The 15,130-nt window shown below is 38.3% G+C and overlaps 1 protein-coding gene across 1 annotated transcript in view; it reads right to left on the bottom strand.

Moving 5' to 3' along the window:
- The window catches only part of LOC122325046 (E3 ubiquitin ligase TRAF3IP2-like), a 36,241-nt gene that overhangs the window by 10,073 nt on the left and 11,038 nt on the right, over positions 1 to 15,130 (bottom strand). The window contains exons 3-5 of the mRNA XM_043219880.1: positions 10,932 to 11,089; positions 10,768 to 10,856; positions 10,607 to 10,675 (exon numbers count right to left, since the gene is read on the bottom strand). Coding sequence (XP_043075815.1) covers positions 10,607 to 10,675; positions 10,768 to 10,856; positions 10,932 to 11,089 — 316 coding nt within the window. The remainder of the gene's footprint in view (positions 1 to 10,606; positions 10,676 to 10,767; positions 10,857 to 10,931; positions 11,090 to 15,130) is intronic.

Raw genomic sequence — 15,130 nt, 5'->3', positions numbered from 1 at the left:
TGCAATTACACAACTGACTGACTTGTTAAATCCTAAGAGACTTTTTGAATGGTAAGAGCAATGTCAGTGTGTTATTGATCATGCAAAATTGTTGTTGGCTAATGTTCCTGTTTTACTTGCTCCAAATTTTGACAATTTTTACTTTCAGTGGACGCTAGTACTTATGGCGCTGGTGCTGTTCTTTTACAAGAGGATTAAAATGGAATTGATCATCCAATTATATTTGGCTTGTAAGGGCGAACCTTTTGAGTGTCTGGAAGCTTTCCAGAGCCCCTTGGGATTGCGGGTGACATGCACTTGAGAGTACATGTCTGATTCCGAGCAAAGTCTCAAAGTAAAGTTTGTACCCTGATCAGTTTGTAAGATGTGAGGTAAGCCAAACATAGTACAGAATTTAATCAGCTCTCAGATGACTACAGGTGCCTTGATAAACATGTTACATTGCCCTCCTGTCTAGGGGTTAGGGAGGGGAGGTAGCAAGACAGAGAGAACAAAGAGAAAGTAAAGAGATACATCTCGAAATGTCTTTGTGTCCTCTAAATATCCTGAAAGCACATGCTCATGAGCAACTTTCAATACGTTCTCCCTATATGACTGCGGGAAGACAATCTGGTAAATGTCATTAAGGGCAGCATGAGCTTTTGGCCTCCAACTCTGCATTAACACTTGGTCATCCCAGAAATACCTCACCTTACCACTAGCTTTTTCTCTTGAGTCCTACCACAGACTCAATACACCTTGCTAATGAGGGGTCTGTTTTCGGAGAAGCTGCCAACAATTGTTAACTTACTAACCCCAAAACAGAATTTGGTTCTGGCACAACCTCTGCATTATCAAAGCCCTTTTCAACAGTTTCCTTAGGGACCAAATTGCAATCTTTTGAATTAACCAAGAACGTTTCAGAGAGGTAAACGACATCTCTGAATTTCGTTGCCTGGGCATGCGTTACTGCTCATGCAGGAAAGGTGGCAGGGAAACATTTGGCTAATGCAGAATGGTCAATTACAGTTGGTTCAGAGGTTACGACTGGGCATGGGAAAACATCTCTACCAGTGAGGTCATTGCCCAGAATAACATCCAAGCCTTTAATTGGTAAGTGGGAGCACATCCCAAGCCTCACAGATCTGGTTAGTAACTTTGTGTGTATAGATAGATAGAGGTCATGTAGAGGAACACTGAGGCACTGCATACCAATACATCGAAATAACACATCTTCACCAGAGTAACTAGCAAGTGAAGGTTTTTCCAGAATTAACAACTGACCCCCTGTCTCTCAGAATCTTTACTTCATTGGTTTTCCTTCTGATTCAGTTGGATGAGACCCTGTGCCATCTAGCAGAAACTGTTTGTAGTGTCTGGTTAAGATCTAGATATTCGTTTGGACATTGTTTTAAAAGACCCTTTTACCCTTATAACATTTGCAGATAAATTAAAGACCTGGACCTCATATGTACATCTTTGTGGGTGTTAAATTGCCCATGGTTCCCCCATTATCACAGAGATGCTAAACAGATTTGTTCTTAAGTTCCTACATGAAAGCTCCAAAAACATTCCAACGAGGAGAAACAAACCCCGGTGCCATTCACCTATGGATTCACTAGAGACATGGTCTGGCTACACGATTGCAATACACATCACGCGAACACATAAGGACATTTTCTTTATTTTAAGCCATGATTAAACAGTTATGAATATACAGCATACTCATATATGTTTGTTGCAATTAGGATAATAAGGTAAAGGGACACACATACAACTCTTTATTTGTTTTAGTTAGACCCTAAATGCCTATATTCATGTCTATAAGCATGTCTATATCTACTTTGATATCTTCTAGAGGGTTCATTCTTGGTATCAAAATAATCCTCTTGTTATCCCTCAGATGATAATTTACCTTATAGAATCATGAAGTGCATTATACCATTTTTACTGTGTTTTGGAATAAAGTTGCTACAACTCTCCAGACCAGCAATAAAGATGCCATTGGGCCATAAAAGCAAACAAAGAAACTTTCTCCCGCTCAAAACTATCAAAAGTCCCTAACACCGACTATTCGATGCTCAAAATCTTCCTTTCATTGAGACGGATTCTCTACAGACTCAACTCTTGAGTCCAACCTTCTGGTAGTTATCTTCAAATAACTTTGCCATCTCACTGTGAACTTTCCTACCTTCAAGAGGAACCAGGGGAAAACCTCCAGCTCACACCTAAAGAAATCATCAAGAACTTCTTGTCTACCGCATCAGGATTCTTCTGCAGCAAAAAAAACTAATGCAAGTAACTTTTATAACTACTTGGATGCGTGGTTAAGTTTGAGACCCTTTTAAGGTGAATTTTGATTCTTTGATGATTCTCACTAGGTTGTGGTTAATTGATGCGAAATACTGCCATTATTTTTTCTCTCTCTCTCTGCGTTTTGTTAATATGTTGTATGTTATCTATAGCCTCGTTTATTAAATCCCTTATTCACAATTAATTGTCTCTGGGTGCTGCTCACAATTGGAAGTCACTGAATGTTGACCCTTGCTACATATCAGCCAAAATCTCCACCTGTTCCTCCATAGCAGCAGACCGTGGTAAAATCCCAGTTTATACAAGCTTATAATGCAACACTTGTTGGATAGTTCTTTTTGCTGCCTCCATAGGAACACTGATATTAAAAAAAGTCTGCAATCAACAGTAAATCTGCTTTTCTACAACATTCAAAAACTTCTGTAATTGGTTGGAGAGTGAAAGCAAACTCCATCTACCAGCTTCCTCACCCACCAAAAAACTGCCAAACAGCACAAAAGAAAGAGATTCACTACATTTCTCAGGAGAGAGCAAGGCCTAAAACAACAGACAGAGAAATCAAAGCTATATACACTTGTTTACTTATCTTCCACTCAAATGCATTCACAGGTTCTACCTTAAAAACATTCCACTGTATGTAGCATACTAGCCACTGCTAAATCACTATGCAAACTCAGACTACAACAGCGATTGCAGAGTTCAGTCTGGAGCAGGGGAGAAGTGTGTCACTCCACAGCAAAAATTGGACTGCCAACATATATACTCCACTCTCAGTCTCACACACATTGTACTAGAAAGATAATAAAAACAATAACAATACGCCCAGGGACGTAACAACTAGAAAACTATGTTGGCATTAGTGGAAATGCCTTAGCATGGTTTAAATCGTACTTACCAGCTTGCAGCAGTAAATAAGGAGGTGTCATAACGATCACAAGGGAAATATGGACAGAGTTGGGCAAGTTACTTCCAAATTTTAATACATTATATAGTAACAGTTACTGTCTCTGAATTGTAATGCATTACACTGCTTTTGCATGACAAGCCAATCCAAATAGCTAAAATGTTCATTGCAGCTTAACTAGTGTAAGGCCGACGTTGTATAGTACGACTATTTAGGTCTCCAAATCTATAGAATAATGTAATTGGCAAAGTGAAAAACTTTTGGCACAATACAGTAAGTAACAATGACTGTTAAAATTACAAAAGTACAGTTTGGATAACACCAAAGGTAAATTATGGCAGAGATACCCAATTCATTAAAATGCAACCCTTAAAAGGCACAAGATGTACAAAACCTCTTTTTCTTTTCATTTTTATTATATTTCAGTTAAAGTAGAAAGGGGTGGGGGTATATTTACACAGGCCTGTTAAATGATTAAAAAACATGTAATTACATTATGTGTGTAACGAAGGGTCAAAGACAGTTGGATCCATATGCGACGAGGTTTATTCATGGCCAGGCAGGCAGGGTCAAACAGGAGAAATCGGTACAATACAAGGGAGATCCAAAAGACATAAACGATAACAGGCAAAAGGTCGGTAGGCAGAACAATCAGAGAACAAACACGATCTATGTCAGCAACAGGTAATCAAACACAGGAATAAACACTCAGAATTGCAGCCGAAACAAACAAGACTTCGCAACGAGTGTCCGTGAGGAAGTTCTTTATATGGGGCGTGTAGATGGGAAACACCTGGCAGGGCTAATCAGCCCAATGCACGGGGTTGTGGGAAACTGAGTCTGTGACGATCAGTACTCAGGTGAGAGCTCCCTCCGGTGGCGGTTGGAGAGAGCCACAGAGGTGCTGTTTGTAACAATGTGCCAATTAATAAAATAAAATGTATTAACTAATTAGTAAATTCATCTTAATTAAAAGATTGATTAACATGCACATCAATGTAAGATTGTTATTAAAGATAATATTATTATTATTGTGTGAATTCAGAAAAAAAAACTGAATCGACATAACAAAAATAACATTTGAAACTAATATTTTAATAAAAAAAAAAAAAAAAGTAAAATATTAAATTATTAAAAAAATATAAGTGTAAGCAAAAAAAATCTCACAGCACCAGTAGGTGGTGGCAAATCCCTGTCTTAATAAGGGAGTTATTCAGTCATTCATCAATGATTGAAGCAGAATGGCTCACTGAATATTTGATTGGTTGTTCTTTTAAAAACATGTATTCATTAATGAAATGCTGCTGTGTGTTAATCTGAGATGCACAACAGTTTTCCTAGAGATTTATTTTCACTGGCTACTGACAATGTGTCTAAAATGTAAGTATTCACACCTATATTTAAATTTTTAGGTAAAAACGTCTATGGAACCCATTTATGTCTTTCTACCAGCCAGTGATAACTCTAAAAGAAAAAGTAGTGTTTATAGTAACATGCAATATTCACGCACATCTGACAGACAAAACCATGCTTATATTTCAGCATTGCTGATGAGGTTATGTCATTTTAGCAAATAGTTCAACAGCATTAATTTAAAGAGGGTAACCTAAACTTTATCATTCAACTGAATCTATATATGTATTTTAGGTGTTCATGCTCTGTCCAGTCTTTGAATGACCGCTGTAGCGAATTTATCAACCACTAAGGTAAAGTAGGTCTATGATTCTGTTTAGTGTTTGCTAAAATTACATTTTAAAACCAGTTAGGGCTAGAAATGCAGCTTTTTAAACCACAGGAACCACATTATTTTAGGTTAAAACATGTTGTAACACGCATTACTGAGATTGTAAGGTGTATATATTACCAAAATGTTATTAGTAATCTGTTACAGTACTGCGTTAGAGCAAAAAGTAAAATATATATGTAATTGTGTTACTTCTGTAATGCATTACTCCTAACACTGAATATGAAGTACCTTAAATCTCAGTACTAGGGCCGTTACCTGTTCATGCTTTGCATGTTACCTCTGGGAGATTTTATCAGGAGACATGAAGTTAGTTTTCACTGTTATGACACGTCTTGGTGAAACACACCAAACTAGCAGAATGCATAGTCGATAAAAAAAATGGATGACGATGTAACGAAACTGTAGGTCTCGTTTTGTATGGGAAATGAAAGTGTTGCCCTGGAAGACTTAAGAGCGAAAGGATCCTAGTCCCCACCCCAATTCTTTGAGTCTCAATGTGCACAATGTGAATGTTTTTTTTCTTACACTATTGTATGATATACATCATTAAATTGAAGCCTTTTGTTAATGTGTTTGTTATGCTCTCATTTGTATTTTTATTTGTATTGGTTTTTCAGTCTTGTTTTTCTTGTGGGGCGGGCGGGCACAATGCAGGGTGTGTGTTGTGTCATGTGACCTAATCACGGACTGATTGAGCACACATGCCTGTTTTGTTTAATAAAAAGACATGCCAGTCAGAGTGGCTGGAGTGTAACATGGAAAAGAGTATCACGTGTACCATGTGTTGTTTGTTTGCTCTGCTAACAGGTTGTGGGCCCAGGTAATGTGACAAAGTTTATGTAGTTGCGCCGGGTGAAAGTTGCAACGTATATTGCGTGTACCCAAGTTTGGAACAAGTTCCATTGAAAACATGAGTAGCAGAGCAAGGGAAGGAGCATCTCTTCCATGCCACGCTGAGATGCAGGTGCATGAGGAGGAGAGACCTAATGGTGGAGGCGGGTGCAACCTCACATATGATCACAGACACTGCAAAGTTTCGGAGTTTTGAAAGCAGTTTTCGGGCCAGTACACACTGTGTGGAATTGGCTGATGGCACTAGGTGTATTTTCTCTGTGAAAGCAGCCACCTCTAATGAAGCAACAGTGATCTTCAAAGAGGGGAAGAACATTCTTCTACATAGAGATGGTACCAAATGTCCCATACATGTACACGACAAACTGTATTATTTGCACACAATGGACAATAAATGTGTTGACAAATGTAACAATGTAACAAATCCTATGATTTGCATGAGATCTGGCATGAGATCTTAGAGCATTGCAATTATGAAGATGTAATTAAAGGTGTTGTTAAAGGTATGGAAATTAAGAGAAGTGAAAGGAAATCAGTCCCATGCTGTGAAGTTTGCACACAGGGGAAGTTTATCCAGACTAGGAACAGGGGGCCAGATGCAAGGGGAAAAGCAGCTCTAGAAATGGTGCACACAGATTTGGCAGGGCCTACAGACCTAGTGTCCAGAGATGGTCATAGGTATACATTATCTTTCACAGATGATTATTCCAGTGCCGTGTTTGTATATGTTTTTAAAAATAAGAATGACACAGTGATTGTCTTGCTGACATGGCTTCATATGGTAAGGTTAAGTGCATCAGATCTGACAACTGAACGGAGTTTACAGGTAAAGAGTATTACTAAGTAGGAGCTGTATTTGGCATGAGACATCTGCCCCATACTCTCCACACCAGAATGGCACTGCTGAACAAAACTGGAGAACCTTATTCAACATGGCTAGATGGATGTTAATAGAGAGTGGGCTACCAAAAACATTGTGGACCTATGCAATCCAGACAGCTGCTGTAGTGAGAAACAGATGTTTCAATAAATGCACAAAACAGACCACTTCATCTTAAAATGTAGAAAGTTTGGGTTAACATGTTATGCTTACAAGCATGACAAGGGAAAGTTGGACTCAAGCTGTATGTTCATTGGATATGATAAGAATAGTCCAGCATACATGATCTACTATCCTAGTAGCAAGAAAATAAAGAAACAAAGACTAGTGGAGTTTGTATCCAAAATGAGTACTGAGATGGATATATGATGATGATGATGATGATAATAATGATTCCAGGGTCAGCAATAATCCTAAAGTATCTGTCATAAAAATCCCTAATGTTGAGCTGCAGAGTATTGAAGGGCAAGTCACAGTAAAAGAGCCAGTAGTGTGTAGTAGCCAGATGCAAAAGGAGGAAGATTAACCTGAACAGAAAAGAAATCCTACCAGGGAAAGGAAGAGACCAGGTTATTTAAATGACTATGTTTGTGGTTTTTAAAACGATGTAACTAACACTGATTATTGTTACAGATTATTATGCAGTGTACCACAAACATACAAAGAAGCTGCAACATCAGTAAATGCAAATGAGTGGGTTAAGGTCATGGATGATGAGGTACAGTCATTAAAGCTAAATTAAACCTTTACCCTGACCAATTTACCTGAAGGTAAAGAAGTAGTGGGGGTAAATGGGTCTACACAGTTAAGAGGAGAGTGATAGAACAGACATATACAAGGCACGATATGTTGCCAAAAGGGTACAGTCAGGTGAAGGATGTGAACTATGATGAGACTTTTTCTCCAACCGCACATATAAGTAGTATCAGAGTGGTAATTCAGAGGGCAGTACAGGAAAATTTTATTCTTCATCAAATGGATGTGAAAACTGAATATAATTATTTATGCACCAATAGTGTGAAATTTATATAAAACAACCAGAGGTAAAAGGAAGGTATTGAGGTAAAATCGAAAACCAGTGAAAAACTAGTGTATAAACTGGAAAAATCACTGTATGGACTGAAGCAGTCAGGGAGGAACTGGAACATAATATTACATGAGTATTTATGTGAAATCAAGTTTGTTCATAACCCAGTTGATCAGTGTGTTTGCACAAAGATTACAGAAACTGAGAAAGTGCTTATAATCATATGGGCTGATGACCTGATTATTGCAGCCAATGATGTAATTGTGCTTAATGATGTGAAAAAGATGCTCATGTTAAAATTTAGAATGAAGGATTTAAGAAAACTGAAATATTTTCTTGGCATTGATTTTGAACAAGTTGTTGACTACGTTAAGATGTCACAATACAAGTATGTCAAGAAAATACTTATGGGATTTGATATGAAGGATTGTAAGTCTAGGGCTACCCCCTGTGAACAAAAATTTTACTACACTGATGATGCTGAGGTAATGAATGATGTCAGAAAATACATACAGGCTGTAGGTAGCTTAATCGACCTGGCAACATGTACGAGGCCAAATCTAAGTTTTGTAGTAAACTGTCACAATATTTTGCTAAGCCAAATGTAGAGCAATGGAATACTGTAAAGCATGTTTTAAGATATTTGGCAGGCACCCAGAACAAGGAGTTATGTTATAGAAGAGGTGTCAGCGAGCAGCTGATACATGCATACATTGATGCAAATTGGGCAGCTGATGTAACGGACAGGCGAAGTACTACAGGTTACTGCATTAGTCCAAGCAAGAATGGTACTATCCACTTGTGAGGCAGAGTGCTTGTGAGTGCTAGCCATGACTGTACAAGAATGCCTAAACCTTGAACAATTGCTACAAAACATTGATGGTCTGGAGTATAAGTCTAAAATCTATGAGGACAATCAGAGTGCTATTGCCTTAGCAAAAAAATCCTGTATATAGACAGATGTAAACATATGGACATTTCTTGAGGTTTGTAATAAATGAAGGAAGGATTAGTCTGTAGTACTGTCCAACTGACAATATGGTTGCAGATGTACTGACAAAACCAGCAACAAAACTAAAATTAATGAAATTTAATGTGTTTCTGTTTGGTGTATGAACCTTCTTGTTTTGCGATGTGAGAGCAAGTGGGGGTGTTAATGTGTATGTTATGCTCTCATTTGTATTTTTATTTGTATTGGTTTTTCAGGCTTGTTTTTCTTATGGGACTGGCAGGCACACTGTAGGGTGTGTGTTCCCTCTGCTAACATGCAGACATGCAGCTAAACAAAAAAAAAAAAAAACACAAAACCTTTTCTGGAACAAAATGGCACAGCTCAGCCACAACCCTGTGATTCGGTCACAGGAGAAAAGTGGTTCTCAAAAGAATGGACGATGGACAATCTTGACAAAAATGCAAAAATACTCGAAAGAGCAGAGAGAAAATGAAACTCTGTGTAACCCTCACTTCCAGTTCATGTTCACATTCTCGCGTGCTAACAAGTGCACTTGAATGACGTACAGCAAGAAATGAATGTCTCTCACGCAAAGCATAGCTCACAAAAATGACTTGGGAACGCAGAAAAACTCTCCCAAGATGCACGCAGTTTGAATGACTCCAGCAACTATGTCTCACATGCTCTCCGCCAGGCCCTCACTCCGAACTCCACTTGACGATGCAGTCAGCCAAACTTTTGCAACGAGACTCACACAATTTCTGGCCCTCCCAGTCTCACACGACAGCATTAGTGCTCACTTAACTGACTAAACATAAATTAAAGTTTTACAATTGTTACTATACAGCTCCACAAAAAACATGTTTCCCTTACACACCAGTCATGGCGTGTCTCTCTTTTTTTCAGACCACTTTTTTTTTCTCCCGCGAACATATTGAAAACGGGCCAACCCGTCAAAATAAAAATCCCTTAAAAATATTTCTGTTACAACAAGCAATTTATGCTACATTTAGAAAAAAACTGAGGTAACTGTTAAACCTAAATAACCCAGGTGTAATAACCTAGATCACTGTCTAACAAAATATCTTCCTTTGTGTTTAGCAGAACAAAGAAATTTATACAGGTTTGGAACTACTTGAGGGAGAGTAAATGATGACAGAATTGAAATTTTTAGGTGAACTATTCCTTTAAGATCAACAGCAAACTATGAAAAATAACTCACAATATGGCTTTAGATGTGGCGCTCAAGTTTGGCTTGAAAATGATACATTTTTGTCAAATGTCCTGAAATGCGAGCAAAAGTCTTGGATCAGTTTATTGCAGACGAGATGCACTGATGTAAAACCACTTTGACAGAGTGAAAGAAAGAATTACAATGCTATACTGAATCACTCACACTGTTTTCAAATGACTGATTTAATTCTAGATTCTGTGTATTTATTAACTTATAACCTACTAGATGCTATATGGAATTGTCTATGTTTGCAGGAATAAACTTGAAGGCTGCCGGATTCGTACAACATTTTGGACATAGTGCCGTTAGTCGAACATACCCAGAGTTTGCCATACCCAACACTAGTTTTATCAGATGCATTTTTCCATATAAGGAATTTCCTTGCACTTGTGCTCAAGAAAAATTATTACTTAAATAGCAATACTAAGGTCTCTGACTCCACTCAGCTTTGCGTTGGTCAGTCATCTACCTCTCTTCACCTCATTCTTTCATTTCTCTGGTTATGCCTCATCCCTCTAATCCTCTTGTTCCATATGAATCCTCTCAGTGGTAGAGTTTTGACTCATGTTGTCATGTTGACTGACTAAGATGGCCAATTATAGTATCCAAAATTCACAGTATTTAAACTTACTGAACTGAATGCTTGTAATATTTACATATATTGCACTAATCATCTTACGTTTTTGCACTGTTAAAGCTATAATACATAGATTCTTACATTTTTTAAAAAACTGTCCATCCATTTGTTGATGTCCATTTGTCTAACTCTGTCTTCAAATATATCAATCTGCAAAAAGAGAGAGAGAGAGATATTGTAACAATCAAATGTTTTACAATTTACATTGACAATGTAAATAAACAAAAAGGACATATTCTTACAGCTGGTCTGAATCCCTGATTGAGCAAAAAATTCACAAAGGGCATCAATTCTGCTGCAGTGTCCACTGAATATGTTATGAAAACGTCTCCTGAAAATCATGAAAATTGTGTAAGTTGTCAAAGATCACAGTGACTTGAAAATCTGTTTTTGAAGCATCACTCACTGCAGTCATCAGGAAGACTTATGTTGCGTCTCAGTGTTTGAGGGTGGCCAATAGCAGCTGGTTGGGAAGGCTGGACACACACTTCTGACATGAGCTCTCTAACAGGGGCTGTGCTCTGATGGGATGTAACTTGAGGTGGCCTCACACCTGCCACTTGCCTATAGATGAGCAATTGAGCATGTGTCATAACAACTGCACTTAAGCATGCCAACACTATCCAATAATACATACAATCAATAAAAAATGTGGTAGCACCTGTTACATATTTTCCTGGTACACAAAAAACTCCCCAGAGTAAAATTAATTCTAGTTAGAGAGGGACCAAATGTTCTCTGAATAGAGTTAACGCTAAATCATAGTTAAAGTTAATGGGCTAATTAAGTTAATAATTACATGATGATTGAGCATTAATAATGAACATCCGCTAAAGTAAAATCCACTCTATTCAGAGTGTATTTGGTCTCACTGAAGGAGCACAGGAGATACTTGACCCTTAAGAAACTAATTAATGCTGCCATGTAAAAAATCTGAGAAAATTAAACTAATTGCTAATTACAACATTCAAATGAAAATTTAAAGCATGTAGGGGCTACAAATAGTTACAAGAAATTGTGAATATAAATAATTGGGAATCATGTAAAAAAACATTCAATTTAAATAAAACAGTGCATAGTTCATTTACCTATTATATATTTATGTATTTTGTTTCATTATAAAAGTGTTTCGTCATGTGTCTTTTTTAATTATATGATAATCACTTGCTGTCTTGCAGCTGTCGTGGTTTCAGGTATGGGTATATTTGCCCTTTTTGGGGAACACAAGAATATGCAGTAATCTAATGTGCTAATTTGTTTGAAGAACCAAAAGCCAAAGAGCAGTTATTAGGATTAGACGACCTGGCATCTTTCAAATCATCTTAGATGTAATAAGCAAGTTGTACGAAGAACAGACCCCAGATTGAGTTTATGGTATGTCTACAGAAGCTCTAACAAAGTTTTATATGTCAAGAAGTTTTATTGGTCAAGAAAAAAAAAATGGCGCCATATTTGTGGTTAGTGTTTACTTTAGTTGTGCTCTTGACCATTTTAAAAAAACTTTAACTAGTATGCTTCTAAGCAATTGGAATATTGTTTCACAGCAAACATTTCTGCAATGTTGATTCAAAAGCTTGTGGTAGCAGGTGAGCTTATTTTTTCCTGCTTATAATCCATTTGAAGGAACATCATGAAATCGTGTTTTTTGTGTGCATTTTTTTTGGCTGCTTCTTGATGCCTGTGTATCTACATTGCACAGAAGCACAATTTACATAATATGATAACAATCAGTGTGGTTCAGGAAAAGAGCACTTGACGAGAATATAACTTTAACAGTTTAACGAAGACAGAGTGCCGAAGAGCCAGGGCGACACCAAGTAGCAGGAGGACCAAGGCAACGGCGATGACAGTGGTGACCGATGCAGAGACGGGGAACCAGAATCACGCAGTGGAGGAGCTGGCAGAGCTGGTGGACTGATGGGACATGGTGAAGAGGAGGGCGCTAGGAGCCAAGGAGGAGCCAACGGGTCTACAAGCCGAGGTGAAGTCCAGGACTTGATGACGAGGTGAACTCCACCCATGATGATGGTGACTGGCAGACCTGTGGCAAACCCCATCACTAAATTGTGTGCTGATGGTGAACATAGGGGCGGTTAGGAGACATCGACGGAGGTTGGATAGGGTGGCAGGGTGGGAAAACTTTATGGCTTGATGGGACCAGCGGGGATACAGGGGATGTGCCATGTCTATTGCCAGATCACAGTCATCCAGGTCCTCCTGTAGATCCAGCAGCCCCAGATGGATTATAAGCTCACCCTCAGCCTTTGTGCAGTAGGCAGAGCTCCACTCCGCGCTTTCACTATAGTCGGCTTTCTCCACCGTGGCGTGCTGTCTTGCCGGCTCATGCACCTGGTCTGACGACGTTGGCTCGGGTTGCATGCCGATCCACGGCTCTGCTGCTCCTGCTGGCAATGGCTTGGTGGTCACTGCTAACTCCGATCCTCTGTCATTGGTGGGCTCTGGTTGAGGCTCCACGTCATGGTGAAGTGGTGGGCTCTGGATCCTAAGTGGGGCAGGACCCACTCAATGTATGCAGCAATGCGCTCTCAAGGATCATTCCCGGACAGCTTCGCTCGAGGTGTTAAGTCCACAAGTCACAAGAAGCTGTCTAGGTAACGCGAGTCACTGGCGAGGGCTACGAATTCCTCTGTGTAGTCCACGAGAGAACGATCCCCCTGCTCCAGCAGGAGGATGAGGAAATTGAGGTCATTCATCGCCAGGCAGGCAGACAGAGTAGACCAATACATATTAAAGATGAGAACTGACGATTTAACCTAAGGCAGACAGGAATTTATATACACAAAATAAATGACTAAATTAACAAGACACACCTGAACACAATAAGACAATTACCAGAAAGTAGGATACACAGAGCACATGGGACAAGAAAAAGAGTCCAAACTATGTGACACAGAGGAGTCAAGGGTCAACAGCCCAACTGAAGCAATCACTGATCTCCACGATGATGACCAATAAAACATCAACATATGATTCTTTGTAACTCTTAGTAAGAGCTTCTGTAGACATTTGACAGAAATAAAGTCAATCTGGTTAGTAATGATTGAAGCTGGTGATGCTTAAGCTCCATCTGCTGAGATTTAATGCCTTATTTTTTCAGTTGATTTCATCTTTGGCTGAAGTCAGCTTTTTTTCTTCAGTGATGTTGATTGTTAACAGTATGTGTTCATCAATAATGTTCAATTATCATTTATTTAGTGACTTAATTAGATCATTAACTTTAACTGTGCTCCACAGATCATTTAACGTTTAGAGAGGGGCCAAATGTTCTTGCACTTCAGGTATGTACCTTTTTTACCACTAATTTTTTTATGATTGTTTATTTATTAGAACAAAGCCAGCATACATAGCTAGCAACAACTATATACAATCCAGGGTTGCTTAAAAGAAAATACTTACATAAAAACATAAAATAAAACAAATTGTCTCTGGGGTGACAATTGCTGTTTATACACACCTGAGATATTACCTTTTTTATCTTTCAATATATTATAGTCTATCTGGTTATTATATCTGAAAGTTTCTCAAAACCATGCTTTGATGGTTTTGTGTTTAGCTCTGTTAATTATTGCTGTAGAATGCTCCAGCAGCGCAATCTTTTTTAATTTTATAACCACATTTTGTTAGGCGGGAATGTGGGTTCATGCCAAATTTTAAATATTGTGAAATATCCTACGTTAGTAAACTTAAATTAAGATCACAATCATCATTCAGTAAACAAATATTGGCATATTTAGGGATAAACCTATCACAAAGTTCAGAGATTGTATGTAAAGCCTTATGCCAAAATCTACTAATAAGTGGACAGTCAAAAAAAACATGCATATATAGCCCCACAGTATTTGAATTACACAATGTACAAAAGGGAGTGGGAAAGTGCTTCATTTTGTGCAACACGCGTTGGAGTAGCAAAAGTCACCACAATACTTTCCCATATCCAGACCCAGTTCAGCTTGTAGGCGGCCAGTTCCTTTTCCTATATTGTAGTGATGGCAAGTGAATGGGAGCCATAATTAAGCCGTTTGCTATAGATGTATGAAACTGGTCCATGTGCCTGAGAAAAATTCACCCAGTCCCTCAGTGGATGAATGTCCAGATTTTCATTCCATGGTACTCCATAAGTGCGCATTGCACTTCTCAACCTCAGGTACAGAAAATAAGAATGTCCAGGAAGATTGTAACATTGTTTCAAATCCTGAAATGATTTTAAGCCTTGGTTATCAAAAATATCTCCCAGAACAAACACCGCTTGATCCAACCATGGCTTAAAGATGAAGGGTTTCTGAATTGGGGACTCTTTTGTGAATTTGTTAGCACATCCAGTGAATTTGCAGACATCATATAAAATTTTAAGTTAGTCAACCACAATTCTATTATCAAATCTAAACCAGCAACATGTATGTTAGACCCTATTCCATCTAAACTATTAAAAGATTTGCTTACAGAAGTCATAGATCCTAGAATACTAGATACTAGAAAAGGTAGTATCCTCACACCTATATTCATTCTTAGAGAAAAATTGTATCTGCGAGAATTTCCAATCAGGATTTAGACCTTAACATATAAACTGAGACTGCTCTCATTAGA

This window comes from Puntigrus tetrazona, chromosome 20 (assembly GCF_018831695.1).
Source record: "Puntigrus tetrazona isolate hp1 chromosome 20, ASM1883169v1, whole genome shotgun sequence".
NCBI classification, from domain to species: Eukaryota; Metazoa; Chordata; class Actinopteri; order Cypriniformes; family Cyprinidae; genus Puntigrus; species Puntigrus tetrazona.
Note: the sequence above shows the minus strand (reverse complement) of the source record. Positions and strands in the feature narration are given on the sequence as shown.